Raw genomic sequence first — 26467 nt, forward strand, 5'->3', positions numbered from 1 at the left:
GTACTCCATAGTCTACGGCGTGGACAAACTTTGAGCAGTGCTTCCGGGCCACCGCAACGACAGCCACGAGACCCTCAAACGCAACCCTCGGCTTCGGCAGACACACGATCATCACAACACACTAGACCACTCAACTGCCACCATTCAGCCCCCAGAGCGGCCGGGCAATCCCTCCTCCTCTGTTCCTGTTACAGACCTGACCGCATCCTCTGTCAACGACAATCCACGCTCGACCGGCGCTTTTGAGCGAGGAGGGAGTGTACAATTGGCCGCGTCGCCCGACACGTACGAGCTCTCCGACTACAAAGAGATTGCGGAGCGCAACATCATCGACGACCGTCAACGCCAACGAGAAGAGAAAAAGGCACTGAAACGGCAGTGGCTGGAGACACAGGACGAGATGAAGTTCTCCCACAGCATCCAGTTCAATGCTGTTCCTGACTGGAGCAGCCACTACATCGCCTATAGCAATCTAAAGAAGCTGTAAGACTCGCCACTCTGAGCTTAGGACGTCAGCCTGTCCATCATCTAACTCTACGTCTTCCAAGGATATACCAACTCGAGAAGAATGCGCACCAAGCGAGAGCCGGCGATGCTGAGTCGCGACCCCTTATATCGAATGAGGAGCCGGAAGACGTCTTCAGCAAATCACTCGGCATAGAGCTGGAGAAAATATGCTCCTTTTATTCTCTCAAAGAGGGTGAGCTGCTTGAGGAAGTCAGCCAGCTTCTACGTGATGTAGGGGATGGCCCATCCCTCGAGACATCCATCACGCTGCGCCCGACACAATCCGAAACCCAAAGCACTCACGCTCGGCCTTCTAGCCTACGCAGCCATGGCTCAGAAGACGATGACAGCGCAACCGATGATGACGAAACCACCGGCCTCACCAGACACAAGGGCAAGTATGGTAGGAGACGGACCGCGGGAAGCATCCCGGACATGACTGCATCTTCAGAATTTGGTCGGTCTAGAAGGTATAGCACAACCATCGATGACTACGGAGACCAGTCATTCATCTTCGGCTCGACATTGTACTCGTCCGGTATCATGTTGAAGAAGCGCATCATATCTCTTTATGTTCAGCTTTGCGAACTCAAGTCTTACGTACAGCTTAACAAGACGGGCTTCAGCAAGGTCCTCAAGAAGTTTGACAAGATTCTTGATAAAGAGCTGCGGTCATCCTACATCAGCACCTATGTCGATACCGCATATCCCTTCAAGCCAGATACCAAGAAGCTGCTCGACGAAAACATTGCCAAGATGGAGGTTGCCTACGCCGACGTGGTCCTGGGCGGTGACGAGGAGCTTGCCAAGAAGGACTTGCGTTCCCATCTCCGTGAGCACGTTGTCTGGGAACGCAACACTGTCTGGAGAGATCTCATCGGCATTGAGCGAAGAGCAGAGGCAGCCCGGTTTGGACAAACATTGCTGGGACAAGAATCCGGTATCGCACCGAAGAGACTACAGGGCGACGACGAGGTTGGACCTGCAGAAACGCAAATCAAAACGCCCATTGGCAGAATCATTCTACCATCATGGCTATCCAACAGCTCTGTGCTCACCCTATTCATCTCCGTGGCGGCTTTCCTCCTGCTCTTGTTTATTCCCATTTTGGAAAACGCTGAGCAGCAGAACTGCCTGGCACTTCTCGTTTTTGTCAGTCTAATGTGGGCTACTGAGGTATGTCAAACCTTCATTTCAATGTATTCAATGTTGTTCATCCTTGCTAATTACATTCATAGACTATTCCTCTCTTTGTTACGTCCCTTTTCATCCCTTTCCTAGCTGTTGTCCTCCGTGTGGTTCGTGAAGAGGATCCGAGCAAACCTCCAAAGCGCCTGACTGCAAAGGAAGCTACCGCGGCCATCTTCTCTTCCATGTGGTCCCCCGTTATTATGCTCTTGATTGGCGGTTTCACTCTCGCTGCCGCTCTATCCAAGTGCAAAATCGACAAGCGTCTTGCAACGCTTATCCTGAGCAAGGCTGGCACTCAGCCCAGAACTGTACTGATTGCAAACATGTTTGTTGCTGCCTTTGCGTCCATGCTCATCAGTAACGTTGCTGCACCCGTACTCTGTTTCTCTATCATTGAGGTATGTAATTGATCTTCTAAGTAGCTATTCCCGAAGTTCATATGTCTGACTTGCTATCATAGCCCATGCTACGGACTCTGCCATCGGACTCAAACATGTCCAAGGCCGTCATCATTGGCATCGCCCTGGCTTCAAACATTGGCGGTATGCTGTCGCCAATTGCATCGCCGCAAAACGTTGTAGCCATGGGAATCATGTCTCCAGAACCGACTTGGCTTCAGTGGTTCTTCATTGTCATCCCCGTTGGCGTGGTCTCAATCGTCTTGATTTGGCTACTTCTGCTGATTACGTTCCAACCCGGCAAGGGGACATCCATTTCACCTATCCGTCCTCTCAAGGAGAAATTTACCGCTGGGCAGTGGTTTGTCACCATTGTCACTATCATCACCATCGTTCTGTGGTGCACAAGCCATACCCTTGAGTCTGTATTTGGAGACATGGGCGTTGTGGCCATTATTCCTATTGTCCTCTTCTTTGGCATCGGCATCTTGACCAAAGAAGATTTCAACAACTTTCCCTGGACCATCATCATCTTGGCCGCTGGTGGATTGTCGCTCGGCAAAGCTGTTCGATCTTCGGGTCTGCTCCATACCCTTGCTGAGCTCGTCTCACACAGGGTCGAGGGCATGAGTTTGTACGGTGTTCTCGTCGTCTTTTCTTCCCTGATTCTTGTCATTGCCACCTTTATCAGCCACACAGTAGCTGCCCTCATCTTCCTTCCTCTGGTGTACGACGTCGGCATGGCTATGGACCAGCCGCACCCTAACCTCCTTGTTATGGGTGGCGTTCTAATGTGCAGCGCTGCGATGGGTCTGCCTACGAGTGGCTTCCCCAATATGAGTAAGTTTATGCAGCCATCCTCCCCCTCCGCTTGTGCGACTGCTAACGTGGCATAGCCGCCATTATGAAGGAAGACGCTACCGGCCAGCGCTACCTGAGCGTGAAGCACTTCATCAGCAGAGGTGTGCCAAGCAGCTTGATTACCTTGGTGGTTGTCGTGACGCTCGGATATGGCATTATGGAAGTTGCTGGCTTGGACTAGATGGTGAGACAGCTGCGTGAGGGTGTGAATTGGCGAACGGAGCATATAGAATTGGATTACACGTATGGTTGGTTGGTGTATGGCATGTGGTTTACATGGATCTCGCGGATTATATGTGGTAAGAAATTGTGTTGAGCATCGCAAGAATATAACTTATAACTTGTAACTCATCTGCAATTGTTTATTAAAGAGTTGTTGAATACTTGTATTTTTGGCACCCAATAATATCAGACAGTACTAGGTATGTTTATAGTAGTTAAGTGCACTGTGTCGCGACCTGCTCCGTGCTAGCTTAGGCCAGACGCATGTGCATTGACGTCGTTGGGATAATAGCGGCGGCACCTGACGTGGGATAGCTCTGGCACCTCCTTCAGGCAAAAATGGCACCGTAAGGCACCTCGGCTTCTTTCACGACATTCTGCGTTTCTGTTGCTTTTATTAAAGAAAGACGATAAAGACAAAAGCCAAAATTCGAATTACATCGATGGTCATCTGATGCACGTCCTGAAAAGATAACATTCTTTCCCTGGAGCTGGTTGGCGCCATGCTCTCCGCCTTTACAGCCCGTCCTATCATAGAGCTGCGGCAGCGGGACAAGTCAAAGATCGAGACGATCCTTGCGTATGGTATGGACGACATCTCTGCTCATTGATGCGCTCTTCCGCTGTCCGTGTCTTTTTTAACCGCATCTCCAGGCGACCGCATCCTCGTTGGGCTCAACAACGGCGCCCTTCGCATCTACCGCCTCAACGAACTTCCCGCTAATGGCGATTCGACTCCTCCACACACCGCAAATGCGACTCCTCCCCAGAATGGCGACCACGCCCCCGCGGACTCGGTAGCCAAGCCGACAGATTTACTACGCGAGGTGGAACGATTCTCGACGCGGGCGGTAGAACAGCTGGCCATCATCAAGGAGGCAAACACAATCGTATCCCTGTCCAACTACCACGTCTCGCTCCACGACCTACAGTCCTACGACCTCATTGAGACCCTTACACGAACCAAGAATGCGTCATGCTTTGCCATCACGTCCAATATCGTCAGAGATCCCGATACGGGCGTCCCTGAAATCATCAGTCGACTGGCCGTTGCTGTCAAGCGGCGGCTGCTGCTATGGAGCTGGCATGAGAGCGAGCTCAGTGACGAGGTCTCGGAAGTCGTCCTTTCCGAATCGATCCGATCAATTACATGGGCGAGCGCGACGAAAATCGTTTGCGGCATGAATGCAGGCTATGTCATAGTCGATGCCATGACACAGCAGGTCGAGGATATTGTGAGCCCAGGTACGGTAGGAGTGTCTGGTCAAGGCAGCCGATTTGGAGCTGTAAGCAGCGCAGGAATGGGATACATGGGTCTAGGGAGCTACATACCCAAGCCACTGGCGACCAAGTTGGCTGACGGGGAGATGCTTCTTGCCAAAGATATCAATACACTGTTCGTCAATGATGAGGGTAAGGCCCTGGAAAAGAGGCAGATACCGTGGCAATCTGCCCCTGAATCCATCGGGTATTCGTATCCATATATCGTTGCGCTGCAACCTCCATCCAAGGGCTCTCTTGAGGTCCGGAACCCCGACACTTTGTCTCTCCTGCAGACGATTACGCTACCTGGAGCTGCCCAGCTACATTTTCCTCCGCCTACTGTAAGCCTAGCTCATGCCGGCAAAGGATTCCACATCTCAAGTGACCGCTGCGTGTGGAAAATGGGAGCCACAGACTATGACTCTCAAATTGGAGAGCTCATTGAGAGTGGCAAGTTCGATGAAGCGATTAGCATACTGCAAATGCTTGAGGATGCTCTCTTGAAGAACAAGGCAGAGACTCTACGAGAGGTCAAGATGTTAAAGGCAGAGAGTCTGTTCAAGCAGAAGAAGTATCGACAGTCGATGGATCTGATGAATGAGGACGATGTCCATGCACCACCAGAACGAGTCCTGAGGATGTATCCTGTTCTCATTGCAGGAGAATTATCCAGGTGGGCGAACTATGAGGAAACCCCAGAGAATACCGAAGCAAGTCCGAAAAAGATCAATGGGACGAGATCAAACAGTCCAGAAATGACCAACGAGCCTTTCGGGTCGCCCACTGCTGTGGGAGGATTTGCCAAATACTTTAAAGGATCGCAACGGAAGCCAGCTGAGGTCGCCTCCATCATCTCGAAAAAGGATGGGGAAACCGAGGATTCAGACAATGCCAAAGAAACCCCAGTGCCAGAAGACAAGCCCCTTTCAGGTAAAGAGCTCACAAAGGCCGTCTTGGAGCTGAATAGCTACCTTGCTGGGACTCGCGCTCGCCTCCAGCGTGTCATTGATCCTGTGACTGGCAAATTGAAGCCGCGAACAGACCAGCCTAGCTCGGCGGAAGAGGCTGAAGACCGACTCCTGAAGCTGACCATGGATGAATCGGACAAGGAACGCGAGCAAAAGCTACGCGAGACTTTCCGCCTGGTTGATACTACTCTCTTTCGTGCTTACATGTTCTCGCAGCCCTCGCTTGCGGGCTCCCTTTTTCGCATTCCCAACTTTTGCGACCCAGACGTTGTCAATGAGAAGCTGCTGGAACACAATCGCTATACGGAGCTAATTGACTTCTTCCACGGCAAGAAATTACACAAGTCGGCACTGGACTTATTGCACAAGTTCGGCGCTGCACCAAAGCCGAATGAAGCAGCACCGGCTTTGCATGGCCCAGATCGCACTATACAATACCTGCAAAGCCTTCCACCTTCCGAAATCGATCTTATCCTTGAGCATGCTAAATGGACCTTGAAGGCGAACCCAGAATACGCTATGGAGATATTCATAGGCGACACGGAGAATGCGGAGACCCTACCGCGCGAGAAAGTCTTGCCTTATTTACAAGAAATAGATATGAAGCTCGAGAGGCAATACTTGGAACACATCATCATGGAACTCGACGATTCCACGGCGGACTTCCATAATCGCCTTGTCGAGCTCTACGTTTCAAGTCTGAGCAATAGCGAGAGGGGCCATGATTGGGATGACCTTGAAGAGAGATTTGTCAAGTTCCTGCGAGAGTCTCGACAAGTCTACAGTCTCACCAAGGCATTTGCTTTGATCCCCAAAGATGGTAAGAGAATTCTTTGGTTTCTTCTTTTCACCCTTTGATGTTTGACGGATACTAACGCCGCATAGAACCCGCTTTCTATGAAGCTCAAGCGGTTGTCCTAAGCAACATGGGACAGCACAGGCAGTCACTCGAGATTTATGTCTTCAAAATGAAGGATTATGTCAAGGCAGAAGAGTACGTGGCCGGAGCATCTTATTGAGAAATGATGGCAGTGACAGCTAACATCCATCTAGCTATTGTAACCGTGCACACAGATTGCAAGCTCCATCCACAACTCCTTCGGATGATTCAGACGAGTCCGTGTCATCTGTATACCATACATTACTTTCTCTATACCTCCAGCCGCCTCCACCTCACAAGCCAAATTTCGAACCAGCACTGGATTTGCTTTCCAAGCACGGCTCTCGCCTCCCCGCCACATCAACTCTTGGGCTCATTCCCAACGATCTTCCCGTCAGTTCTCTCGAAGCATATTTCCGCGGGAGAATACGGGCCGCGAATAGCCTTGTCAACGAGTCCCGGATCGTGGCCGGCTTGCGCAAAGCAGAGGGTATAGCCGTAGCTGCTGAATTACAGCTGGGAGACGGCAAGCCTGGAGGTCAGGGCGGTAGGAACCGCCATGTCATCATCACAGATGAGAGGCATTGCGTCGTCTGCCACAAGAAATTGGCTGGTGGGATGCGAATGGGTGGGAGCGTGGTAGCCGTTTTGACAGACAACACGGTGGTCCATTACGGCTGTTTGAGCAGAGCAGCGGGCTCCAAAGCGGATGGTTTGAGGAAGCCCAGCTGGGGTAGAGGCTATTAGACGCTCACGTTGTCGGATATTTTTCTTTTTTCTTCTTCTGTTCTCTCAGCTAGGTTGCTCTTCATCTTCGTCGGAGTCGCTGAAACGGGTTGGCTGTTATCTGTTCGTATGATGTGGCTATACCCTTCTGTACACATTCTAAGGCGTGCTGTTTTTAAATAAATCGTATGTTGTCTTTTGCAAAACGTTTCAAATGACTGTGGCGGGCGCTTTAATCCTCCTCCTCTTGGACTTCCTCGCCGTAGTTTTCTTCTTCTTTTTCGTCGTCTACGGTGTGCACGGCGCCGGCAGCTTCTTCGCGCGCTTTATCCTCTTCCATGCGGGTCGTGAGCTCTTTGTTGATTTGGTCTTGGGCTGTACCGATGGAGGCGCGTAGAGATTCGAGGTACTTGGACTTGCCGGCAGTATCGAGAGCAGGTGGCGCGGAGATGGACTCGGTGATGCTAAAGGGAGCGTTGGTCGGAGAAGAGTAGGATGCCATGAGGGCGGTATCTGAAGGTGCTGATTGGGCCATTGCGAGGAGTTTTGGTGAGAGGGAGATGGGATGAATTTGGCGTTTTACTTGGTAGATGTTTTGTTTGAAGGGGAGATGATGATGGATAGTGGGGTTACTGAGAGAGCTTTGGTGCTTCATGGAGGGGCAGGAATCACGTGGCGGTGGAAGGTAGATTTACCAATATTGAGCTTGGTTTTGGTTGACCAGCAGAGAGGTATCTGTTCAAGATGTTTGCTATAGCGCTTGATAAATGACAAGAATCATCGTAATTGAATAATGTAGTTTGCCAAAACGATTTGTGGGAGGTAGATGCATCAACTTAGGCTGCATGTCTAGACGGTGGTCTTCGACAATGGCTCAGTAGATGAAGATTGTAGATTTTGATCGAAGAGCAGGCGTGTAAGCTGCCGGACGAGTGTTAAGTTACGGTCTTAAAGCTCCAGCCAGTTATGGAAACTTCCGAGGCAGGGGGGAGACTATACGTGGATGGGATGAATCAATCAGTGTGAGTCATTTATCCGATCTCTACAGTAGCCTTTCAAGGGCCATGGTTACGTATCTACAGCGCTGATGTCCAAGTCGATGGACTGGTCAACAGCCAGTTAGGTGAATGAAATTGGGCATTATCATCATCATCATCAACATCATCATTAATAAAGAATTACAATGGCCGTATAAGGAAGGGCCGTGAAGAGAGGGCACAGGACCTCGGTATGGGGTCGCTATGAGCGTATCAAGGAAACTCGACAGGAGATGCGAACCGTTAGCAGTATTCTTGAACATGGGAGAGCTGTGAGATTTTTGTATATGTAATCATACCTGAGGAGAAAAAAAGGTGAAGCATCGCCCTCAACAGAATGATCGGAATTGTGTGATTCATCTTGCCAGAAGCAAAACAAACGCTGCATATCGCACTCAAGTTTGCGCAACAAGCTTCGCAACGACTTCCCATAGGCACCGAGAAAGAAACCACCGCGTCTTCCCCCCCGAAGAGGGTATACACACGAGGCCTCCCGGGCCTGAGATTTCTGATGTCTGTTGCAGACGTCGGGGTGACGCCAGGCCATCACAGGCGGACTCGAGAACACAACGGTCAACGTTGGAACCGAGCACAAGAGGCAGACCCCCGAGGGAGCTCCTCCTGCTTTGAAGCTTTCTCCGAATTTCCCACATGCGAGGAGCAGAAGATGCGAGAGGCTGCTTGCGCAGGCTCTCCGTTTGTAGCATGGAAACGCAGCGTTGATGAGGGCGATGCTTGGGGAGAAGCAAAAGCCGGAATTGGACACGAGGATTTTTTATTTTATACTGGGCTGAAGCTAGTTTGTGAGCCCCACAATGCAGCAGCCGCGCCTTAGCCTGAGTGCGGAGCTGGGGGCCCAGGCCGAGCCTCACGCATCGGTACTTGTGGGTGCAGGCGTTGGAGGAGGGGAAATGAGGTACCTGCTGGTAACTGCTGAAGCTGCTTGAGTGTTTCATGGAGATTAATATTGGTGTTTGGGAGCAAGGCAAGCTGGGGTAAAATACTACCATTTACATGTATTTGTGCCTCGTGATGCAGAATTCATGCTTCTCCATCTCTCTCTTTTACACCACTTGTACATAACTTACAGCATGTACAGTGCTGAAAACCCTTGATGAGGGCGATGCGACAACGCTTCATGCATGTGTGTCGATCGGCTGCTCTGCGACACTAGCACCGGGCGCAACGCCGCCACGAGACCTTGCCGCCCCAACCACCAAATCATCTATTAGCAGCGAAGCTTAGCCTCTCACTGCTTGCTTCTACCTCTTCTTCATCTGCGCTTCTTGCTTCATCTTCCTTGCTTCTCCCTGTCCCCCAGACCCTCGCATTGCCTCGTCGACAGGCCTGCAAGCAATTCTGCCCGCGGGGCCCAACGGCCATCTCGAGCCTGACGCAACGCCAGAATCGCTGCGGCTCAGTCAAGATGTAACGAGCCCCTCGCCATTCCAACGAGATGCAACCCTCAACTTCAGCCTCGGGACGGGCCCAGGGCCGCGCTCCCGGCAGCTTCTCTCCCTTGCCCAGCATGCCTCGCTCGTCTAGCGACATCCAGACGCCGGTGTCGTCACGACCACCTCCCCTGCGCATTGACTCTCCCAGCAGTAGCGAGGAGAGCTCGCCTATCATTACCGTCCCCAAGGCGCGGCAGCAGAGCAGCAACACCCCTTCCACGCCCATCTATCAGCAGTTTTCCACGCAGTTTTCCACCAGTCATGCCAACTCGAGCAACGCCAGCGTCCAGCAGACTTATCCTCGCCCCGCCGCACCCGCAGCCCGAACCGCAGCTCAGGGAGCTTCATCGCCCGTCCTCAAAACGCATTCGAGGAAACACGCTGCCACACAGGGCATGTTTGAGCCATCCCTGCCATCGACAAGCACCTCCAACCTCTCCCAAGTCGCCATGAACCACAACGGCCAGGCCGCGGCCTCTGCACTGTCGGCCAGTCAGATCGCTGCGCAGGCGGCTGTCATGTCTCATCAAAATATCCTCCAGTCGCGACAGCGCTCCCAGACAGCCCCAGAGACTGAAGGCGCGAGGAGAGGGAGCGGGAGCAAAGGCCCTATAAGCCCACCCACTTTGAGCTTGACGGAAGCGAGTGCGCCGCGAGAATCTGCCTTCAACGCCCAAGGAGGAGCACATCAAGACAGGCTGGGGGCTGCATCGCAATCATCAGCTGCTGCTACAGCCGCGGCCAATGTTGTATTCCCCCGTTCTCCTAGCAATTCTCCCAGGGATCCGTCTGCATCACCACAACCGCAGCCATTCCCTTCTCTACCCACCGCAGCCTCCACCTCCACCATTTCAGAGAAGCCTCTCTCAAAATCGGAAAAGGCAAAGGCAAAGCTGTTCTCTCGGCCTTCGAAGATTAGTGCCAAGGACACTAAGGAAAAGGCATTGCCAAGCCCAGGCAAGATTGGTTCAGCTCTGTCAGCTCTTCAGCGAAGCAACTTTAGCTCGACCAGCCTCGCGAATCCCAGCGACCAGTCATTTTATGCTCTCAACAACTCGTCGTCGGCAACCATTCGGCCAAGCGAGGTGACGGGAGAAGAAAAGACCAAGGAGAAGGAGAAGAAGCATCACTTTCTATCAAGACAGAAACAGAAGCTCAAAGACGAATATCACTTGCCTCTCTCATCGGCTGCTAGCAACTCAAGGCCTACCGATCCAAATGCGCCAAACAGCCTTTACAACTTCAGCGTCCCCGCCAGTCCAGGCCCTACCACTTCTACTTTTGCAAAAGCCAAGAAGGACAAGAAAAATGCGGAGAGATCTGACAGTCGCATGGACAGCGAATCGGTCCCTGGGGATTGGCCGGGAAGCAGCAGCCTGCCATCCATGTCACAACAGTCTAGCAGCTTGTTCGAGCCGATTGATTTTGGGAAATCGGTGCTGACCAACTTATCCATGGACGATGCCTGGCATTACCTGAAGCCAAAGCTTCTAGTCATTTTCCAAGGCGAGGATCTTCGTGTCCCAGTTGAGGACATTAACCGCATTGTCAACCTACATATTCAATGGTGTGTTCATAAGAGGTCACCGAATAAAATGCTAGAGGACCTGAGGGAGCTTTTATCCTCAGGCTTCGCTACGATGGATAAAACCCTACGAAGAACGCCAGACGATCGCTTCATGCCGACTCTGGTGGAGCTGTGGCTCTTTACCTTTACTTCAGTCCTACCGTATATGCAGGCAGCCTTACTGCCCCTTGATCTAGAGGTATCAGGCTGTGGAACTATCATGACAGCTGAACAATCTCGCGACTTTTGGGGCGGCGTTGTCACTGCTCCCTCTCCCTCGCCCGGACAGGAAGCACGGGTGTTGCCTGCAGCTGCCGCTCTCGATGTGAGAAGGCTGGTCTTGACGGCCTACCGAGACGCCGTCATCTTACCGCGGTACGATACTCTTAAAACGATATTCTCCCGCCTGTCTCTCGAGTTTCTACCCTCGGCGTTTGCAAACATGGCACTCGCTTCCCCTCCTCTAGAACCCAGCCTCTCGGCATCACCCCCTGAATCCTTCTTTTCTATGGCTCGTCCAGGCACGGCCATGTCTCTCGACCCTTCAGTTGGTTCCTACAACTCTACGAGCACCACCCTACTCGGAGACGGCTCTGCTGGCAGTCGCAGTCGAGCTGTGAGCAACGTCAGTCTTGGCAGCCGGGGAAGCGATGGAATGATTCGTCCTTTTACCCCGTCGGGCGCCCTCAGCAGTGTCCGTGAGCAGAATGTCGAGGATTCGAAGCAGGTGGCTGATATGGTGGGCCGGATGCTCCAGTGCATGAGCGTGCTGTCGAGCATTGGGGGCGTGGGCGGAGATGTCGATGACGAGGGCAACAGGAAGATGGTTGAGTTATGCAAGATGCTTAAGCTCAACTGGTTGGGCAGAGGGCGGACGGGGCGCAACAGGATGGGTATTGTCGGAGGCAGAGTTCGGAGAGATGAAATTCGTGAAGAAGTGCGAGTTGCATAAGCTTTTTTTGTTACTCGTTTTTCGCGAGCTTTGATATGGCTTTCATTTACATACAGTAAGGGAGTGTATATGGCGTTTTCTTTGCGGGCAGAGTATACGTTTACAACAGTACGATATCAAGTGTATTCTCAAATTCCAGATGAAATTAAAGAGAGAAATGCGCAACTTACTTGGAGTCTTGTACTGGTTGAGTTGTGAGATATTTTGGTCCAGTTTGGTTCTTGATATGTCCATTTATACCACATATCCCTTGGGCTTATTCCCCTTGATTAATCTTCACAAACACGTTTACAATGGTTAGTTGGAAGTACAAAGCCACAAAACAACAACCAATCATATTCAATTAATAAATACTCACAAATATCTAGCCCAGGACTTTTCTCTCCAGAGAATTATCTCACGACGACGTAATGAACATGCCATTTGCAAACAATCTAGGGTAACGCCTCTGAGATGTAGTACCGATTACATAATGCTATCTACGCTATGCCACAAAGGGCTTAATCTCACCTTGGACCGGCGTTCAAGGGTCCTTGGAAAAATTCAGGCACAAATCGACTCCACTAAAAAGTCGAGTTGCAATTTCATGCAGCATCACGAAACTACCCAAGCAATGGCATAGGCACAATTGAGACGAACAACAAGAGAATGGAAGCAGTGTAGATGGAAGAATATGATGTATTTTCATTTGTGCAAGTTCTATAGAATGTCTACGATGAGCGGATAAGCTCTGGAATCCCTGTTCAACTTTGCAAATGTTAGCTTGAGGCTCAGCTAGTCCATGATAAACCAACATTGCGATAAGGAAAAAAAGAGAAAAAAAAGTAGGTGTTTAATCAGACATCCAAGGAAGTAATAACCCTCATCTGTTCCAGAAAAAGGCTCATCGGAACTCGAGTGGAAACTGCGAATAGTGATGGAAATTTCATCATGAAAACACATGTTGAAGCATTGTAATATGTATATTGAAAAGAGACTTACCATACGATGATCAGGGACGATTGTCGTAGCTGCAGGGTTAGTCGTGAATCGAAATGGGATAGCAAGATGTCGAGGCATCTGGAAATCTATTGCCATGGCGTTAGCATAGCTGGTCAAGCAAGAAACAAGTTCTGCAGTGAGCAAATGAGTGTAAAGGTCAGACAAAGTATACTGGCAAGTAACAGACCCTGAGGATCCGAGCAGTCAAATTTTCTTCATGGTCGATTCGGTTGGGAAAAGAAGACGTTTAATAAGTGTCATCATGAAAAGGGGAAACGGGAAATAGGAATATTTCCTGTGCGAGGGCAAAAAGGCAGATATCGCGACGAAAAAAAACTTACCATAAACCAAGACCGCGTTTGCAAAGCAAATCCTCAAGCAGATCCCAGAAACCGCGCCGTCTTTCCAAATGAACCAGGAATCATCGGGAGCCAAGAATCACACTCTTCGAATCATTTGCTGGCATTGGGACAAGACAGCCGAGAAGCAAGGGTGCAGAGTTTGCAGGCGGAAGAAGATAGGTTAGGAAGGAAAAAACTTCCGTCGGAAGCCCGCAGGCTGAAGAAGATATTCCCAAACAGTGCCAGCAAATTTTTCTTACCATTTGCACTGTATATATTTCACGTGACTCCGCCGCCCGCTTAAGGCATTAGCGGCGGCAGCGGAAAATGGCGCCTCGGGGTTGTGTATCCAGTGACCGGAAAAACTGACCTGCTAAGGCTGAATGCAGCGGTAGGTGACGCGGGAGCTGTTGCGAGATGGTCATGTACATGTAGGTGTAGGTGTGTCTCTGCGGATAATTGTCGAGATGCAGTGCAGCAGGCTGTATTCAGGCGGTAGTATGTTGGTTTTAGAGTCTTACAAGCCCTACCGATATCCCTCGGTTGTCTTTACCCAAGGATATTTTGTCAGAAAAAGAGCGAGGTGTCAGATTTGGGGGGACGCTCGATTTCGGGTGATGGCGCGGGCGATGCTGCCAGGTACCAGGTATTCCGTATCGCAGGGCATGCAGAAAAAGAGATGCCAGATCCTCGCTTATAGGCATACAGCGATACTAGCGGCTTGTTAGCGCGTGCCTTTGCCCCGTTACAGAGGTAGAAATGCTAAAATGAGAATTGGCAAACGGACCCAGCCACCCATTTTGGGGTTGGGCAGATACTGGCGTGGAGCATTTGCTTGAAGAGATGGAAAGGCTGAAGCGCGTGTCTTTTTTGGATCAAGAAGAAAAGAGAAAGTGGTCATAATTATGCGCATTTGATACCGGTAAAGTTTCTCCTGGGTTTACACAGTCATATGAACTTTATTAAAGCCTTTCGGTGTCAAATCGAGGCTTATCGTGTGCCCGGTTTGTCGAACAGAGCATATGTAGGTACATGTAAGAAGACATACAGTCGAGAGCTTTATACGGCACACCATTTTGTCCACGCCTTCTGCTTTGAGAGAAAAAAAAAAAAGGAAAAAAAAGGGAGAAAAAAAGAAAAGAAAATCAAATTTCATTTGTTATCTTTTCATTCATCTCTCGTTGGATTTCTCTCATCTTCTCTTCCTCTCCTCCTCCGTCCCTGTATCAGAGTAGGTACATGTACTCGTATCTTGCCCATCTTACCGCGCTACTTGCAAAACCCCTCGCTGCTATACCAGGTCAGCACCCCCAAAACACGCCTCTCGCTGCCTTTTGATTGCCATCGTCAGAAGCGGGGCTCCGTTACGGGATAACTGCATAATCCCCACTGCTATCCCCTGGACCTTTCTCTCCCCTGGTCACTCGCGGCCACGGCCACCCACTCATACCCACGCAGCAAAGAAGATCCAACGCCGTCTCGCTCCCGCAGGCATTATCGACGCCTTGCCTGCACTGCGACGTCTTTCGTCTCGCCAGACGGACTGGGACCCGACACAACCTCTTGGTTCTGATTCTGATTTTGATTCTACCTTTTATCTGTCTCTGTCTCTGTCTCTGTCTCTGTCCACCTTTACTGCCCTCTGATCCTCGTCTCGTTCCCTTTGCCTCATCCCCCGTTCCTGTGGGGGACAGTGCTGGGAGTTGCGCTGGGCAATTTTCCACGCCTTTTTGCCAAACAGTCCGGTTGGGTCGGTTGCCTTGGACTAGGCTGGAAGCTGGCTCTGCAGAATCCCGTTGATTCTCGGTCGGGGAGATATTTTCTTTTCTTCGCGCCCTGCATCGCGTCCCATCTGCCAGCCTCTTCTCTCTCTCGTTTCCTTTTGCTTACAGCGCCCCGATCTACTATCCCCGAAAACCAAGTCACTTCTCCTTTGGGCTTATTCCCCTGCCTGCTGCCCACTCAGCCGCTAGAGCTGTTATTTGTCACCCCGTCGCAGACGTCTTGAGTCGGGCTGGTGTGGTATCACGCATCGCACCACCAACTACCCATCGGACCGCATTAACTGCTGCCGATGCATCGTCGCCACTGCACGCCTCGTCGCTTCTTCTCGCCATAGATTCGGTTTTTATTCCCGACACGGATCTGCGCCCTCGATCGATATTCCTTCCCTCCCAATTTTTCCTGGACGCTCTGGGTACGGTGCAACCGTCTCCACCGCCTACTACCCCGTAATCCACGCTTTCTCGTTGCCGCGACGCGAACTTCGAAAGAAGAACCGAAGGAGACGACGACAGAGCGAATCTCAACCGACAGCAATCGTCAGGCGGGCTCTCTCTCTCTCGACGGCGCGCGCATCCTCTCACAACCTCCATCGTATGCTCCCGCGATAGTGTCTACGGGCGCTTGTCGATATCCACGCTGTGGATAGCCGACCTCAACTAGAGATGATGGCTACAAGTATGGGCCCCAACTTCGCGGGGCACCCTGCCATGGGGCATCCGGGAGTCGCAGGGCATTCCATGGGCGGTCCTGGCATGCCTCCCAACGCGGGCCAGCAAGGCGCGCCTGCCGGAATGCCTCACCAGTTCGCTGGCGGTCACATTGCCGTCTCCGGCCCAGGAGGACCGGTCAATCCTGCTTTGATGGGTGCCATGCCGCCCGGCGCCAGTCCTGGCCCGCACGCGGTCCATCAGCTAAGTCCTGCGCAGCAACAGCAAATGTTCCAACAGCAGCAGCACTTGCAACAGCAGTGTAAGTGAAAGGGAAAAGAGAACCTGGGAGAGATCTCGTGGAACTGACTTAGCTCATTTACGTAGTCAACATTAACAACCCAAGCGCGCAAATGGCCGCTATCCGACAACAACAACTTCTTCATCAGCAGCAGCGGCAGCAGGCTATGTTCGCCCAGCAGTTTCAAAACATGAATGCCGCTGGTGTTAACGGTATACCCATGGGCATGCAGCTCAGCCCTCAGCAGCTTCATCAACTCAGGCAACGCAATGCCGCCGCTGGGTTGGGACATGTGGGTGTAAGTTACCTCCATGCATGCTTTGATAATGGTTGCAAGATCAAGCCGCTTACTTACATCTCTTTGCTATAGCAGCACAATCCTCAGGCGGCGATCATGGCTCAACAGCTAGCTCTTCAACAGCATGCCGCCCAGCAACAAGCGGCCCAGCAAGCGCAACAACAAGCGGCCCAGCAACAGGCCCAGCAACAAGCAGCGCACAATCAACAAATGTCGGCCAATCACAGCCAGGCCCAACACATGGCGATGAATGCACAATCTATGCCGGGTATGCCACAGCAGAACCCAATGGCCGCTGGCGCTCAGACCCAGATGGGTGCGCAGCAACAGCAGACCCCGCAGCAGCAGCCAGGCCAACCTCAACCTCAGCCGCAGCAGCAGCCAGGTCCTCAGTCACAACCAACTCCACAGCAAACCTCACAAGCCGGGACACCGGCTGCGTCAGGACAGCAGACACCATCGCAGACACCCGCACCGACGCCTGTCCACGCAAACCAGATCCCGCCGGGCCAAGCTCAACCCCAGCAAGCTCAAGCACCGAACCAAGCTCAGATGGCCGCTGCTGCTACCCAGCAGCTCATGGCTAACTCTATGATGCAGCAGCAGCTGAGAGAAGGGATGAAGACCCGATGCCTCTTGAAACTGATGCAGTTTGGCGAACGCCTAAGCGGCTTCCCTGTAAGGCTCTTTCCGAAATGCTCGAGGCAGACTTTGATTGCTGACACACAACTGTTTAGGGAGCGAAGAGCAAAGACGACCTGTCATATTGGAATAGATTTGTAGCCCAGTTCTTCTCATCACCCAATGGCGTCTTCCGGTTTTCATTACACGTTGGCGAGTCCGAAGATTCACCAGACAAGCAATACGAAATTGCCTACCCAGCGATTGCTCGCTTCTTCCACACCAATTACAGCAGTGGCGTCAAGAGTATGCAGCTTATCCTCGACAGCGGCAGCAGTGATAGGCCACTGCCAGGAGACTGCTACTGTATTGAAAACCCCAGGGCTAGTTTCGTCTACTGGTACGAGACGGGATCACATGTATGTTCTTCTTCGCCTGCAATGGCCAAACAGCCTCGTCTATTTCATTTACTCGGATTGCTAACTTGGCTTGTGTTCAGCTCGTGGCTACGGGTACACTACGCGCTCAGTTTGATGCCGAACAGAAGATAGAATTGTTTGAGTTCCTCACCACAAAACATGAAGAATACGTTGCCCGGAAACATGTAATCGAAGCTGCAAAGCCTGCACACGAGTGGGTTAAGGAATGGCGGAGCTTAAATACGATGGATGGCAAACAGTCACCAGAAATGTCCAAGAAGGGAAAATCTCGCCAGCTCAAGTCCCCTCAGAAGGAGCCGCCCGGAGTTTTGGTCGATCTACCAGACTCGGCAGTAAACAGCAAGGGAGTCACAGAGGCTGTGCATCAGTTCCTCGAGGTATGTGAATACGGGTTATGGGCGAGAGGGAGAGGGAGAGGCTAACTAGTTGCGTAGATTGTAGAAGTTATGGGCCAGATGAACCCTTTGTTTGGGTTCTACCACTCCAACCCTGGCCTCAGCCCCTACGCCGCTCTTGAGCAATACGTAGCAACTCAGATCAACAGCGCAACGCCAATAATGAATGGACAGGCCATGGCACAAGGGCCAAGGACACCTAGCTTTGGGCAGTTCCCAATGGGAACCAGTCCTGCGGCAGTGCACATGAACCTGCCTGGATCGCCTCACATCGGCAGCCCTGCGCCCGGCCAAGCACCCGGCATGCAGCTCCAGCCAAGCCAGCAGGGGACAAGTTCAAGCGGGCCAAGCGCAAACACATCACCGGCTTCTAACAAGCGCCGCCGACCATCCACCGTCAAGGTCGAAGATGATTCCGCCACACCAGGTTCCGGTCAGGTTAACGGGATACAGGGGAGGGGCAAGCCTCAAACCCCCCGAATGGCCAAACGCATGAAAGGCAGCGCGACTTGAGGTGCGGTGTGGTAGACGATTTACGTTGTTGGACACCTTTGCCTGCCCACGGCTCACACTATGCCGTAGCACGCACCACGTCCATGTTTATTTTCATGTCCCTAATCTTCATGCAGCATGGTGGCGTCTCTTGCTTGAATTTCTTTTATTTGCTTTCCACAAGTGTTTTGTTTTATGTTGGCCTTTCTTGATTGATATTGGACCAGTTGGAAAAAGCTCTGTTTTACAAAAGAGAAACTGGGACGGCATACTAGCCGCTTTGGCAGTATGCGCGTCTTGCTCGCTGTTTGAAAACGCCGTGCTTCCCGCACGTCCTGTTGTGTCGGTGGATTGATACCCAGCGGTTGGTGTGTGCATATGTTGGCAATGAACAAGACCCGGAGAGCAGTTGGATACGCTGAGTGGGAAGCATTGTTGATTCACGCGGCCTCGGAAGGACCCAGTGCTCTTTTTCTTCTTTCCAACATTTGTTCTGCTCTCTACATGACGATATATACGGAGTAGACGCCATGAGATGCGGCGTTTTGGGTCTTGCAACGTTGTGCGACAGTTTAGCGAAGGGAATATTAGAGTTGTGTTGGCGCTGGCGGGAGAGAAAAGGAGGATAGGCTCTTATAATTTGGGTAACGGAGTTACTCGTGTACGATAAATTTTATCTGGAAGACTCGACCTGCCTGGTGGTTTTTGCTTTTACTGCGTCTCGCTTGATTTCTTTCTCCCTTTTGTGGTTCCACATTTTGAAGGCCAAGCCTCTTTCTTTTCTTTCCATATATATTTTCAACTTGGGAGATGTCGTCTGTCCCTATTACTGTTTACAAGCAGTGTGCTCCTTAGGATGAGGCTAGCACAGCATAAAAGCACCACCCCAAAAGCCAGTAAGGGCAGGATATCTAATCTTCCCAATGGCAAGATCAGAGACGGCTGCTATGAAGCAGATGAGGCAACAAAAGGGTGATAGAGAGGGGTGTCGGTTGAGCCCTTCTCCCTTTCTCTCTTTTGTTTGAGGATGTTCTCCTCCTTTTTTACTTGTTTTCGTTTTGCTACTTTTTTGCCGGTGTTTTGGAGTTCCGTCAAGCAATCGAATTTCGATATATAAGCAAGATGGTATGTTTCTATTATTCTATTATTTCTCTTTTCTTTCTTTTTTTCTTTTTTTTTTTCGAAAAGGAGAAGACAAAAAAATCTGGTTTTTGGAATACAGGATGTACAACGGTGCTTTCTTCAGCTTTATAGTGTATTGGGAGACTCTTTGTTTGTCTGTCTGTTTTTGGTTTTGCTTTTCTCTTTTGGAATACGATGGAAAGTGTCTTGGTAGCACATACTGATTTTTGCTTTTTATTTATGAAAGTTCTTTTTGACTATTACACGTGCCGTGACGCCTTCTTCCATCCTCTCGTGAACATTATGCCTTTTCGGATGCAGTTGTGACGATGATGCTGATGGTGGTGATACTGCATATTATAGACTGTCAGTCAGCCTGTGCTTGTAGCAGTATCAGGAGCTGGAGTTGCATCACCATCACCACCACCATCAGGAGCACTCACGCTCATATCCACCACAACAAGCGCCTCATATCCCTCCCTCCTAACATCCCTTACAACCTCCTCCCAGACGCTCTCGTCAACATCCAGCGTCACCACTTTCACAACATCCGCCGGCAGCACCAGCCCTTCCCCCGACACGATCTGCAATCCGTACAATCCCCCGTCTCTGCCCGAACTGTCCCTCGGCATCACGTATAACTTCACCTTGGCGGCGTCGATCCTGCCCCTAGCATGTCGGATCGCCAGGCCATGAAGTCCAGTCCACGATGCAATGGCCGCTAAAAGCCCGTCGCGGCTGGGCACGATGTTCACCCAGGAGGCGTGGATTGCGCACCAAGGCTGACGGCTTTCAGTGGGTGCGTACCCAAAGTAAACAACTTTGAAGCCTCTGCTCGACGGAATTAGGGTTGCTCGAGGAGCTCCAGGTGGCAAGATGGACATTGTCAACGGAAACGACATGGGCATGACGGTGACAGGAGGAGGCATGATCATCATCGCGGAAAGCGCAACGACAGGCTGAACATGTTGCTGCTGCTGTAACGCCACAAACTGCGGCACTGACATAGGCATCATCATGGGTTGTGGAAAAACGTAGTGTTGCAGCGGCCGCGACATTTCGACTGTAGGGATATATTGACAAAACGCCATCATCAGCTCACTCATAAGTATGCTCTTTAATACCTCAATGTCAAGTGAGAAGAATAATGTTCTTGCGAAGAGAAATGAGAGGGAAGCGGCTATTCATAATTGTTCTCCAGGATCAATGATTCGCCTTCTTCCAGATCGAGTTTCCTTGACAGTGATTTACAACATCTCAACAGTTTGACAGAGAAAGAGTCGAAGCTGACTGTGAATCACATATGCACCTACATCCACCACAAATAATATAACAAATCATTTTCTTTGGCAATGGCTGAGATCCTACGTGTAGCAAGTCACAAACAGAAAAAGAGGAATCGATGGATTATTACATTTTTATTTAGAGTCGAGCAATCATAAACTCACCCCTTAATCCTTGGCCGATGACAATGCATTCCGTGTACAAGATACACCATTTCCAATCCAATAACCACATGAGTACAAGCGTAAATAAGATGGTATACTAGCCCTTTTGTGCCGCTGGTCGGCGATTCTGATCCTTAATCTCCCCCAAACTCCAGATGCTCTCAGTTGATGATCAACTTTCAACTTATATGCTTCCAATATATCCTCACCCTGTCCTTCATTTCTTCCCCCAACAGCTCTCATCTCGCGACTGCTCAGAGGCTCTCGGGAGTGGGATTCTCGTGCTTAGCGGTACTTCCCTTTCCTCTCCAAGTGCTCACAGCAGGAATGTGAGCCTCATAACGAACCTCCTCGGTGCCATACGCCCTTGGGGTTAGCTTGATCAATGTGTGAAGCGGCACATTCATCCAGGGACTCTTGGCCTGGTCCTTTTTCATAAAGTATGCATAAATGCAGCGCAAAACTGCCTGGTGCGTCACAATGAGGATGTCCTCACTACGTTCCAGTTCCATTATGATGGGCTCCAGGCGAATGACTACATCGCGGTAAGACTCGCCACCGCGGTATCGGTAGTTGTACTTGTCCTCATCGCGGGCTGCAAAGTCTTCGGGGTAGCGATCCTTGATTTCCTGATACGTCAAACCGTCGCACACGCCCGAATCTAATTCGTCCAGGGCCTTCCACTGCAGTTGGTTGTAGTGAGGCGGGAGAAATCTGGCCGTGGCAATGGTACGTTTCAATGTCGAGGTCCACACCGTCAGAGGGCGGTCATCCTAATAGCTCATGGTCAGCACTGGTACTACGACACACATAATTTTCATATTCGCCAATGGGCAAATATGAGAGCTTCACATTGCGAATAAATGGATCGTAACTAGGAAGGGGCATAAAACGTACCCCGACAGACTCTCGCACCAAATCTGGTAGCTTCTTGGCATACAGCTCGCCTCGGGGAGACAACAGCATGTCGCCACCAATGCGGCCACTCAGATTATATAGAGATTCTCCGTGCTAAAAAAGGATCATCAGTAAGATGAACAGAAGAGGGGCGTCTTGAATGCAGCCTGGGATGATTGCCTACCCTTGACAACCAGACTGATCGGGGCCGGATATGCAGATTCATGAGGTAGTAGACGATGCGACTCTGAAGATAGTCTTGAATGCGGTTAATGATGACTTGCTTGCCGACATTCATCAGCTTTAGGTAAGTGTAGTTGTCCTCATCCTCGTCGGCGTTGATGGTCTTGTAAACTTTCTCGTAGTGGCTGATGCGATTGCGGAAGTCCTGGGCCGCGGCCTCGGGATCTTGGCCGCGATAGTCGGGGCTCGTTAGCTTGACGTCACGGATATTGGCCATGATGACCTCTTCATCATCGCATTTGCTCTCGACAAAAAGCACTTCAATGCCGTGAGCGGTGCACGTATCCATGACCCATTTACGGCGCTCCTTTGTAGAATTGGTCGCGTCCAGGATGCCGACCACGCCGCCGGTGCGGAACCAGGCAAGCATGTCAGCAACGGCGGCCTCGGCAGCCGCACGGCGCTTCCGCTCTCCTTCGGGATTGTTAAAATCAAAGAAGTCGGCAGTCGGCTGTGGAGCGTCATTGCGCCGATAGTTGCCGACATTGAAAGTCGCTGCCGGAATCGACAGCCATTGCAGGTATCTCTGGGCTGTGTATCCAAACAGGCAGAGGAGAAACACTGTTAGCCAGAGTTCATGTAGGTTCATGTAAAAGTGGCGTGAGAAATTGGAGGAAATCAGGCACTTTGCACGCTAGGGGAGGAGGGGAAGAAATGGCCAAAGTGTAGACATTTGGAGACGTGCATGGTGCGGGACACATGTGTTGCATAGGAATATCTCGGAACCAGGGGATGATTTCGCAACGAGGAAGAAGCAAAACCACGTTTATGGAGTAAACATACCTAACTGGGCAATGTAGCTCTTCCCGCGGGCCGGGAGACCAACCATGACAACGCATATCTTTGTGTCCTCGACCTGAACCCCCACACCATTGTTAGTTTTCGACGGCATTGTCAAGAAGATGAAGCCGGCGTTACTGCAACGGCAGTTTGGTAAGATCAAGTATGCTAATACGGTGTTTAGGGTGTGATAGCAGAGGCATCCGGCGAGGCGGCTGAGACATATGAGGGCGAAACAGGAGCAGAGGAGACAGTGGCAGTAGCAGCAGCGGTAATGGCGATAACAATAGATAGCAGAGAACAGTCTGGCCCTCGGATTCCCTCTTGAGACCGAAGGCGAAGGTGAAGGTTCAGCTGATGGATAAAACCGGGAGACAGCCGGGCGACGCAGAGGATGTCAGGTGTAGGTTGCGTGAGGGTGGCTGCAGAGGCCGAGAGTAGGTTCAATCAATGGGCGAGAGACGGCTAATCGAGCAGAGCGTGACGAGGAGCGCGGCAATGGCGAGTGCGTGAAGGGGTGTTGATTCAAGACTGCGCGCGTGAGGGTGTGGGAGAGGTGAGGCAGAGGCAGAGGCAGCTCAAAAGGGTCCAAAGTTGAGAATCGACGTCAAGCCGCTTTAGTGGCTGATGGGCACTAAGCCTCAGTGGTCGACGAAAAACCCACAGCCGAGGCAAGCCTACAGACGGCCAGCGGGAAAAATTGCTGCAGGGCGGGTAGCACCGCAGCAGAGATGGCAAAGACGCCACAGGTGGTATGACGGCTGTGATTGGAGGCAGAAAATATCGAGATGTCAATTTTGCCGATTGTTTTGATCAAAGAGGAGGAGAGAAGAGGAGAGGAGAGCAAACAAAGGGGAAAAGCTTGAAATCCTCTCTGATGCAGATCTCTGTGATGCAGATCTGCGGAAATGTCCGTGGAAGACGGAAAAGTGATTGTGACAAAGAAGAAGATGATGATGATGAAGAGAGCAAAAAGATGCAAAACCTGAAAAGACGTGACAGGTGGTATATCGGCACCCAGAAGTATTGCCTAGTACCAAATGTTGGCGGTGGTGGCTGCTCGTGACCGGCAGATACAAACTAAACTACAAGATACCCCAGATCATCAAGGTACCCGTAATCGAAGGTATCGGATCGAGCAAGTGCGCACCACGTTGGGCAATGCTCAATACCCAGATAGGCAGTGGCAGGTACTCGGAAAGGTAGTTCCTGCCAAGCAGAAGCAGCCCCAAACGTGTGTTTATCCTGTCAATGGGAATAGGAAGGAACAGCCGACGGCTTGCAGGTGTGTGTGTGAGTGCAAGCGCGAGCTGGTGGTGGTGGCAGCTGCTACCTATGTAGTAATAAATGCAAAATGCCTGCCGGGGGGAAGGAGCTGAGGCACGCGGATAGGCGACCCAAAGGGCAGTGACGACAGCCAGCCCAGTTTCGGCAAGAGCGAGCACGAGTGCACCTTGCGCACTGATGTCTTCAGGACAGAGCCGGAGCCGAATTAAGAAGGAATGGAGATGGAAAAAAAGAAGGAAAAAGGAAAAAAAAAATATATAAAGAACAGGGGGTGAAAAGGGCCCCCTGTCTCATGTATTTTTTCTCCAATGCTTGCCACGGCTTCAATTCTTCCAGCAAACGGCCACACCCCGCATTGACTGTCGTCTCCTGTTGGGCTCAACTCAGCTGCTTTTCGTTTGTACTGGTTTGGTGACTCTGCCTGTGTCTGTTGCTGCCCGTACCCAATTATGCTGGTACCTGTACCTGCACTGTACTGTACAGTACAGGTTCAACTTCGCCCCCCTTCCCCTTCAAATCCCATCTAGTGTCCCCGTGATGCGTCGTGCTTATAACACGGAGCTCGAAGTAATTACGATTACTCCATATTGCGTGGTTGATTTTGCCTGGCGGCTCTCCGCCCCCTGTACCGAGCGACTCGCAGTGGGGGAGGGGGCGCCGCTCTGGGGATTTTGGAGCTCCAAGGCGGCGGCTCACGGCGGGAACAAGCCCTGGAGCTGGAGCTGGGCGAGCCAGTTAGGGGGGCTTAGCACCTGGGCGAATGTGCTGCGGGGCCGCGAGCCGCTGGAAGCCCTTTGCTGCAGCCCCTGACAGCTATTTGATCCATGAATCCGAATCGTCCCGGCAGACACTCCATTTCGATTCCGATTCGAGCGTCTCGTTTTCGTGGGTGGCAGGTGACCGCCAGTGAAATGAAGAAGAGCAGAGCCAAGGTCAAACTCTTCCCTTGTCCTTCGTCTCCGCGTCGAACCATCTGCGCATCCATCTCGCCATCTCGGACGCGGCCCAATGGCAGCGGTCCGACGATTTGCTGTATCGATCGCAGACTCGAGTCGACCTCCATACTGTAATCGTCTCTCCACCTCGGGGTTCATCCCCATGATTGCCTCTTTCGGGCATCGTGGCCACGGGCAATGGTCGCCTCTGCAGGAACACGCCCCTTAGCCGAGTTGTCACTTTTTTTTTTCTCGGTTCAAAGGCTGCCATTCACCCGGGGCTATCCGATGATGCAGAGAAGAAGAACCTGGAGTAAAAAAAAAGAAAAAAGCCAATCATGGGACCGATTGCTCATCTCGTATGTTGCAATGGCCTGAGCGTAGCTGGGCCGGCAAATCGACAAGCAATCTTAGCCGGTTGAAGCCATGCCGGGTCTCTGCTCTCCAGAAGTCTTTCCTCTCTCCGAATGTTTCTCCCGTTGTGCGTATCATGCTGCTCGTCTGCAATGCCTTGTCGATGCAATACAACTTTGATGCTGCGCTTGGTGGAACCTTCACCGCCTGCGTCTGCATCTGCATCTGCATCTGCAACCACTCTCGCCATGGCTCTTAGTTTTCCTTGCTTGCTCGCAGTCACTTGACTGGCAGCCATCCCATCATGTCCGCATATCGGAGCCCGTGCTGGTAGAAAGTAAAAGAGTAGAAAGGTCCAGATAGCGTCTGTCGGGTGACGCTGCAATCGAAGCAGGCGACACATTGAACCAGAGCGGCAAAAGACAAAGATAAAGACAAAAGAGACCGCGATGCTCATCTCACCTTGCTGAAACTCCACGTATTCGCCCTCGTCCTCCCCGACGGCGATTTCACCGTCGGCGGCCCAGCAGCAACGCCTCTCATGGTCTGTCGTCGGCCGGTGACCAATCGCTGCCCAGCAAAAGGAAATGCCGCGTCGTCTTGTCGATCTTGATATCACTCACGGGGTTTGGCTGAATCTTCAAGGGAAGAGAAAAGAAAAAGAAGAAGAGAAAAAGTCAAGCCTCGTTTGATGACCGTTGGAAAATGCAGGGAGAAGCTGGTAATTTTTTTTCCTCCTTTGCAATTGGGCAAAAGCACGCAAGAGCCTGATAATGGCAGATTGGGGGGGGCGGTGGATTGGCTTTGGCTTTTTGGATTGGGGCTACGAAGTACGCGGTGTTATTAGTACAGGGAAACTGTGATAGTGATAAGCCTTTGGTCGCATCGTGTTGCCCCCTTTCAGCAACGGCTTGCATTCCTTTGCATTGCTCTTCGTTTCATCTTGTTGATGCTGCTGATAAGACACTGGACGCATCAATTAATTGTGCAGACAGACAGCATTGAAACAAGAAAGCAGAGAGATAACGAGAAGAAAGAGGCAGGGGACGCAAACGGTCAAGTATCCGCCAAAAA

General features: G+C 51.3%; 8 protein-coding genes across 8 annotated transcripts; 3 read left to right on the top strand and 5 right to left on the bottom strand.

Annotated features, from left to right (window-relative positions):
* Positions 1 to 400: 400 nt before the first annotated feature.
* M431DRAFT_499482 (hypothetical protein) lies at positions 401 to 7037 on the top strand (the record flags this gene model as incomplete). The annotated part of the gene is made up of 8 exons (XM_024917804.1): positions 401 to 483; positions 549 to 1683; positions 1746 to 2096; positions 2159 to 2936; positions 3651 to 3764; positions 3834 to 6230; positions 6296 to 6404; positions 6464 to 7037. 8 exons carry the CDS (start codon positions 401 to 403, stop codon positions 7035 to 7037), a joined length of 5541 nt encoding a protein of 1846 aa, XP_024769704.1.
* Positions 7038 to 7248: 211 nt separating this feature from the next.
* M431DRAFT_95807 (hypothetical protein) lies at positions 7249 to 7551 on the bottom strand (the record flags this gene model as incomplete). Its single annotated transcript, XM_024924744.1, has 1 exon — positions 7249 to 7551. One exon carries the CDS (start codon positions 7549 to 7551, stop codon positions 7249 to 7251), a length of 303 nt encoding a protein of 100 aa, XP_024769705.1.
* A 1537-nt stretch (positions 7552 to 9088) lies between these two features.
* On the top strand, positions 9089 to 12353 carry M431DRAFT_512259 (hypothetical protein). The gene has a single exon (XM_024919805.1). The coding sequence runs from the start codon at positions 9582 to 9584 to the stop codon at positions 12024 to 12026; it is 2445 nt and encodes an 814-aa protein (XP_024769706.1). The 5' UTR covers positions 9089 to 9581; the 3' UTR covers positions 12027 to 12353.
* A 376-nt stretch (positions 12354 to 12729) lies between these two features.
* On the bottom strand, positions 12730 to 13265 carry M431DRAFT_259195 (hypothetical protein). The gene has a single exon (XM_024913850.1). It carries the CDS (start codon positions 13101 to 13103, stop codon positions 12801 to 12803), a length of 303 nt encoding a protein of 100 aa, XP_024769707.1. The 5' UTR covers positions 13104 to 13265; the 3' UTR covers positions 12730 to 12800.
* M431DRAFT_259194 (hypothetical protein) lies at positions 13266 to 13713 on the bottom strand. The gene has a single exon (XM_024913849.1). The coding sequence runs from the start codon at positions 13609 to 13611 to the stop codon at positions 13429 to 13431; it is 183 nt and encodes a 60-aa protein (XP_024769708.1). The 5' UTR covers positions 13612 to 13713; the 3' UTR covers positions 13266 to 13428.
* A 2097-nt stretch (positions 13714 to 15810) lies between these two features.
* Positions 15811 to 18348, top strand: M431DRAFT_9331 (hypothetical protein; the record flags this gene model as incomplete). Its single annotated transcript, XM_024924460.1, has 6 exons — positions 15811 to 16102; positions 16168 to 16379; positions 16452 to 17057; positions 17117 to 17419; positions 17500 to 17817; positions 17875 to 18348. 6 exons carry the CDS (start codon positions 15811 to 15813, stop codon positions 18346 to 18348), a joined length of 2205 nt encoding a protein of 734 aa, XP_024769709.1.
* A 1472-nt stretch (positions 18349 to 19820) lies between these two features.
* Positions 19821 to 20507, bottom strand: M431DRAFT_499486 (hypothetical protein; the record flags this gene model as incomplete). The annotated part of the gene is made up of 1 exon (XM_024917805.1): positions 19821 to 20507. One exon carries the CDS (start codon positions 20505 to 20507, stop codon positions 19821 to 19823), a length of 687 nt encoding a protein of 228 aa, XP_024769710.1.
* A 335-nt stretch (positions 20508 to 20842) lies between these two features.
* On the bottom strand, positions 20843 to 26143 carry M431DRAFT_512263 (hypothetical protein). Its single transcript, XM_024919806.1, has 5 exons — positions 25856 to 26143; positions 22821 to 22893; positions 21979 to 22568; positions 21795 to 21908; positions 20843 to 21670 (listed from the first exon to the last, which is right to left on the bottom strand). Exons 1-5 carry the CDS (start codon positions 25934 to 25936, stop codon positions 21152 to 21154), a joined length of 1377 nt encoding a protein of 458 aa, XP_024769711.1. The 5' UTR covers positions 25937 to 26143; the 3' UTR covers positions 20843 to 21151.
* Between the last annotated feature and the right edge of the window lie 324 nt (positions 26144 to 26467).

Source organism: Trichoderma harzianum (genome assembly GCF_003025095.1).
Source record: "Trichoderma harzianum CBS 226.95 unplaced genomic scaffold M431scaffold_15, whole genome shotgun sequence".
NCBI lineage: Eukaryota > Fungi > Ascomycota > Sordariomycetes > Hypocreales > Hypocreaceae > Trichoderma > Trichoderma harzianum.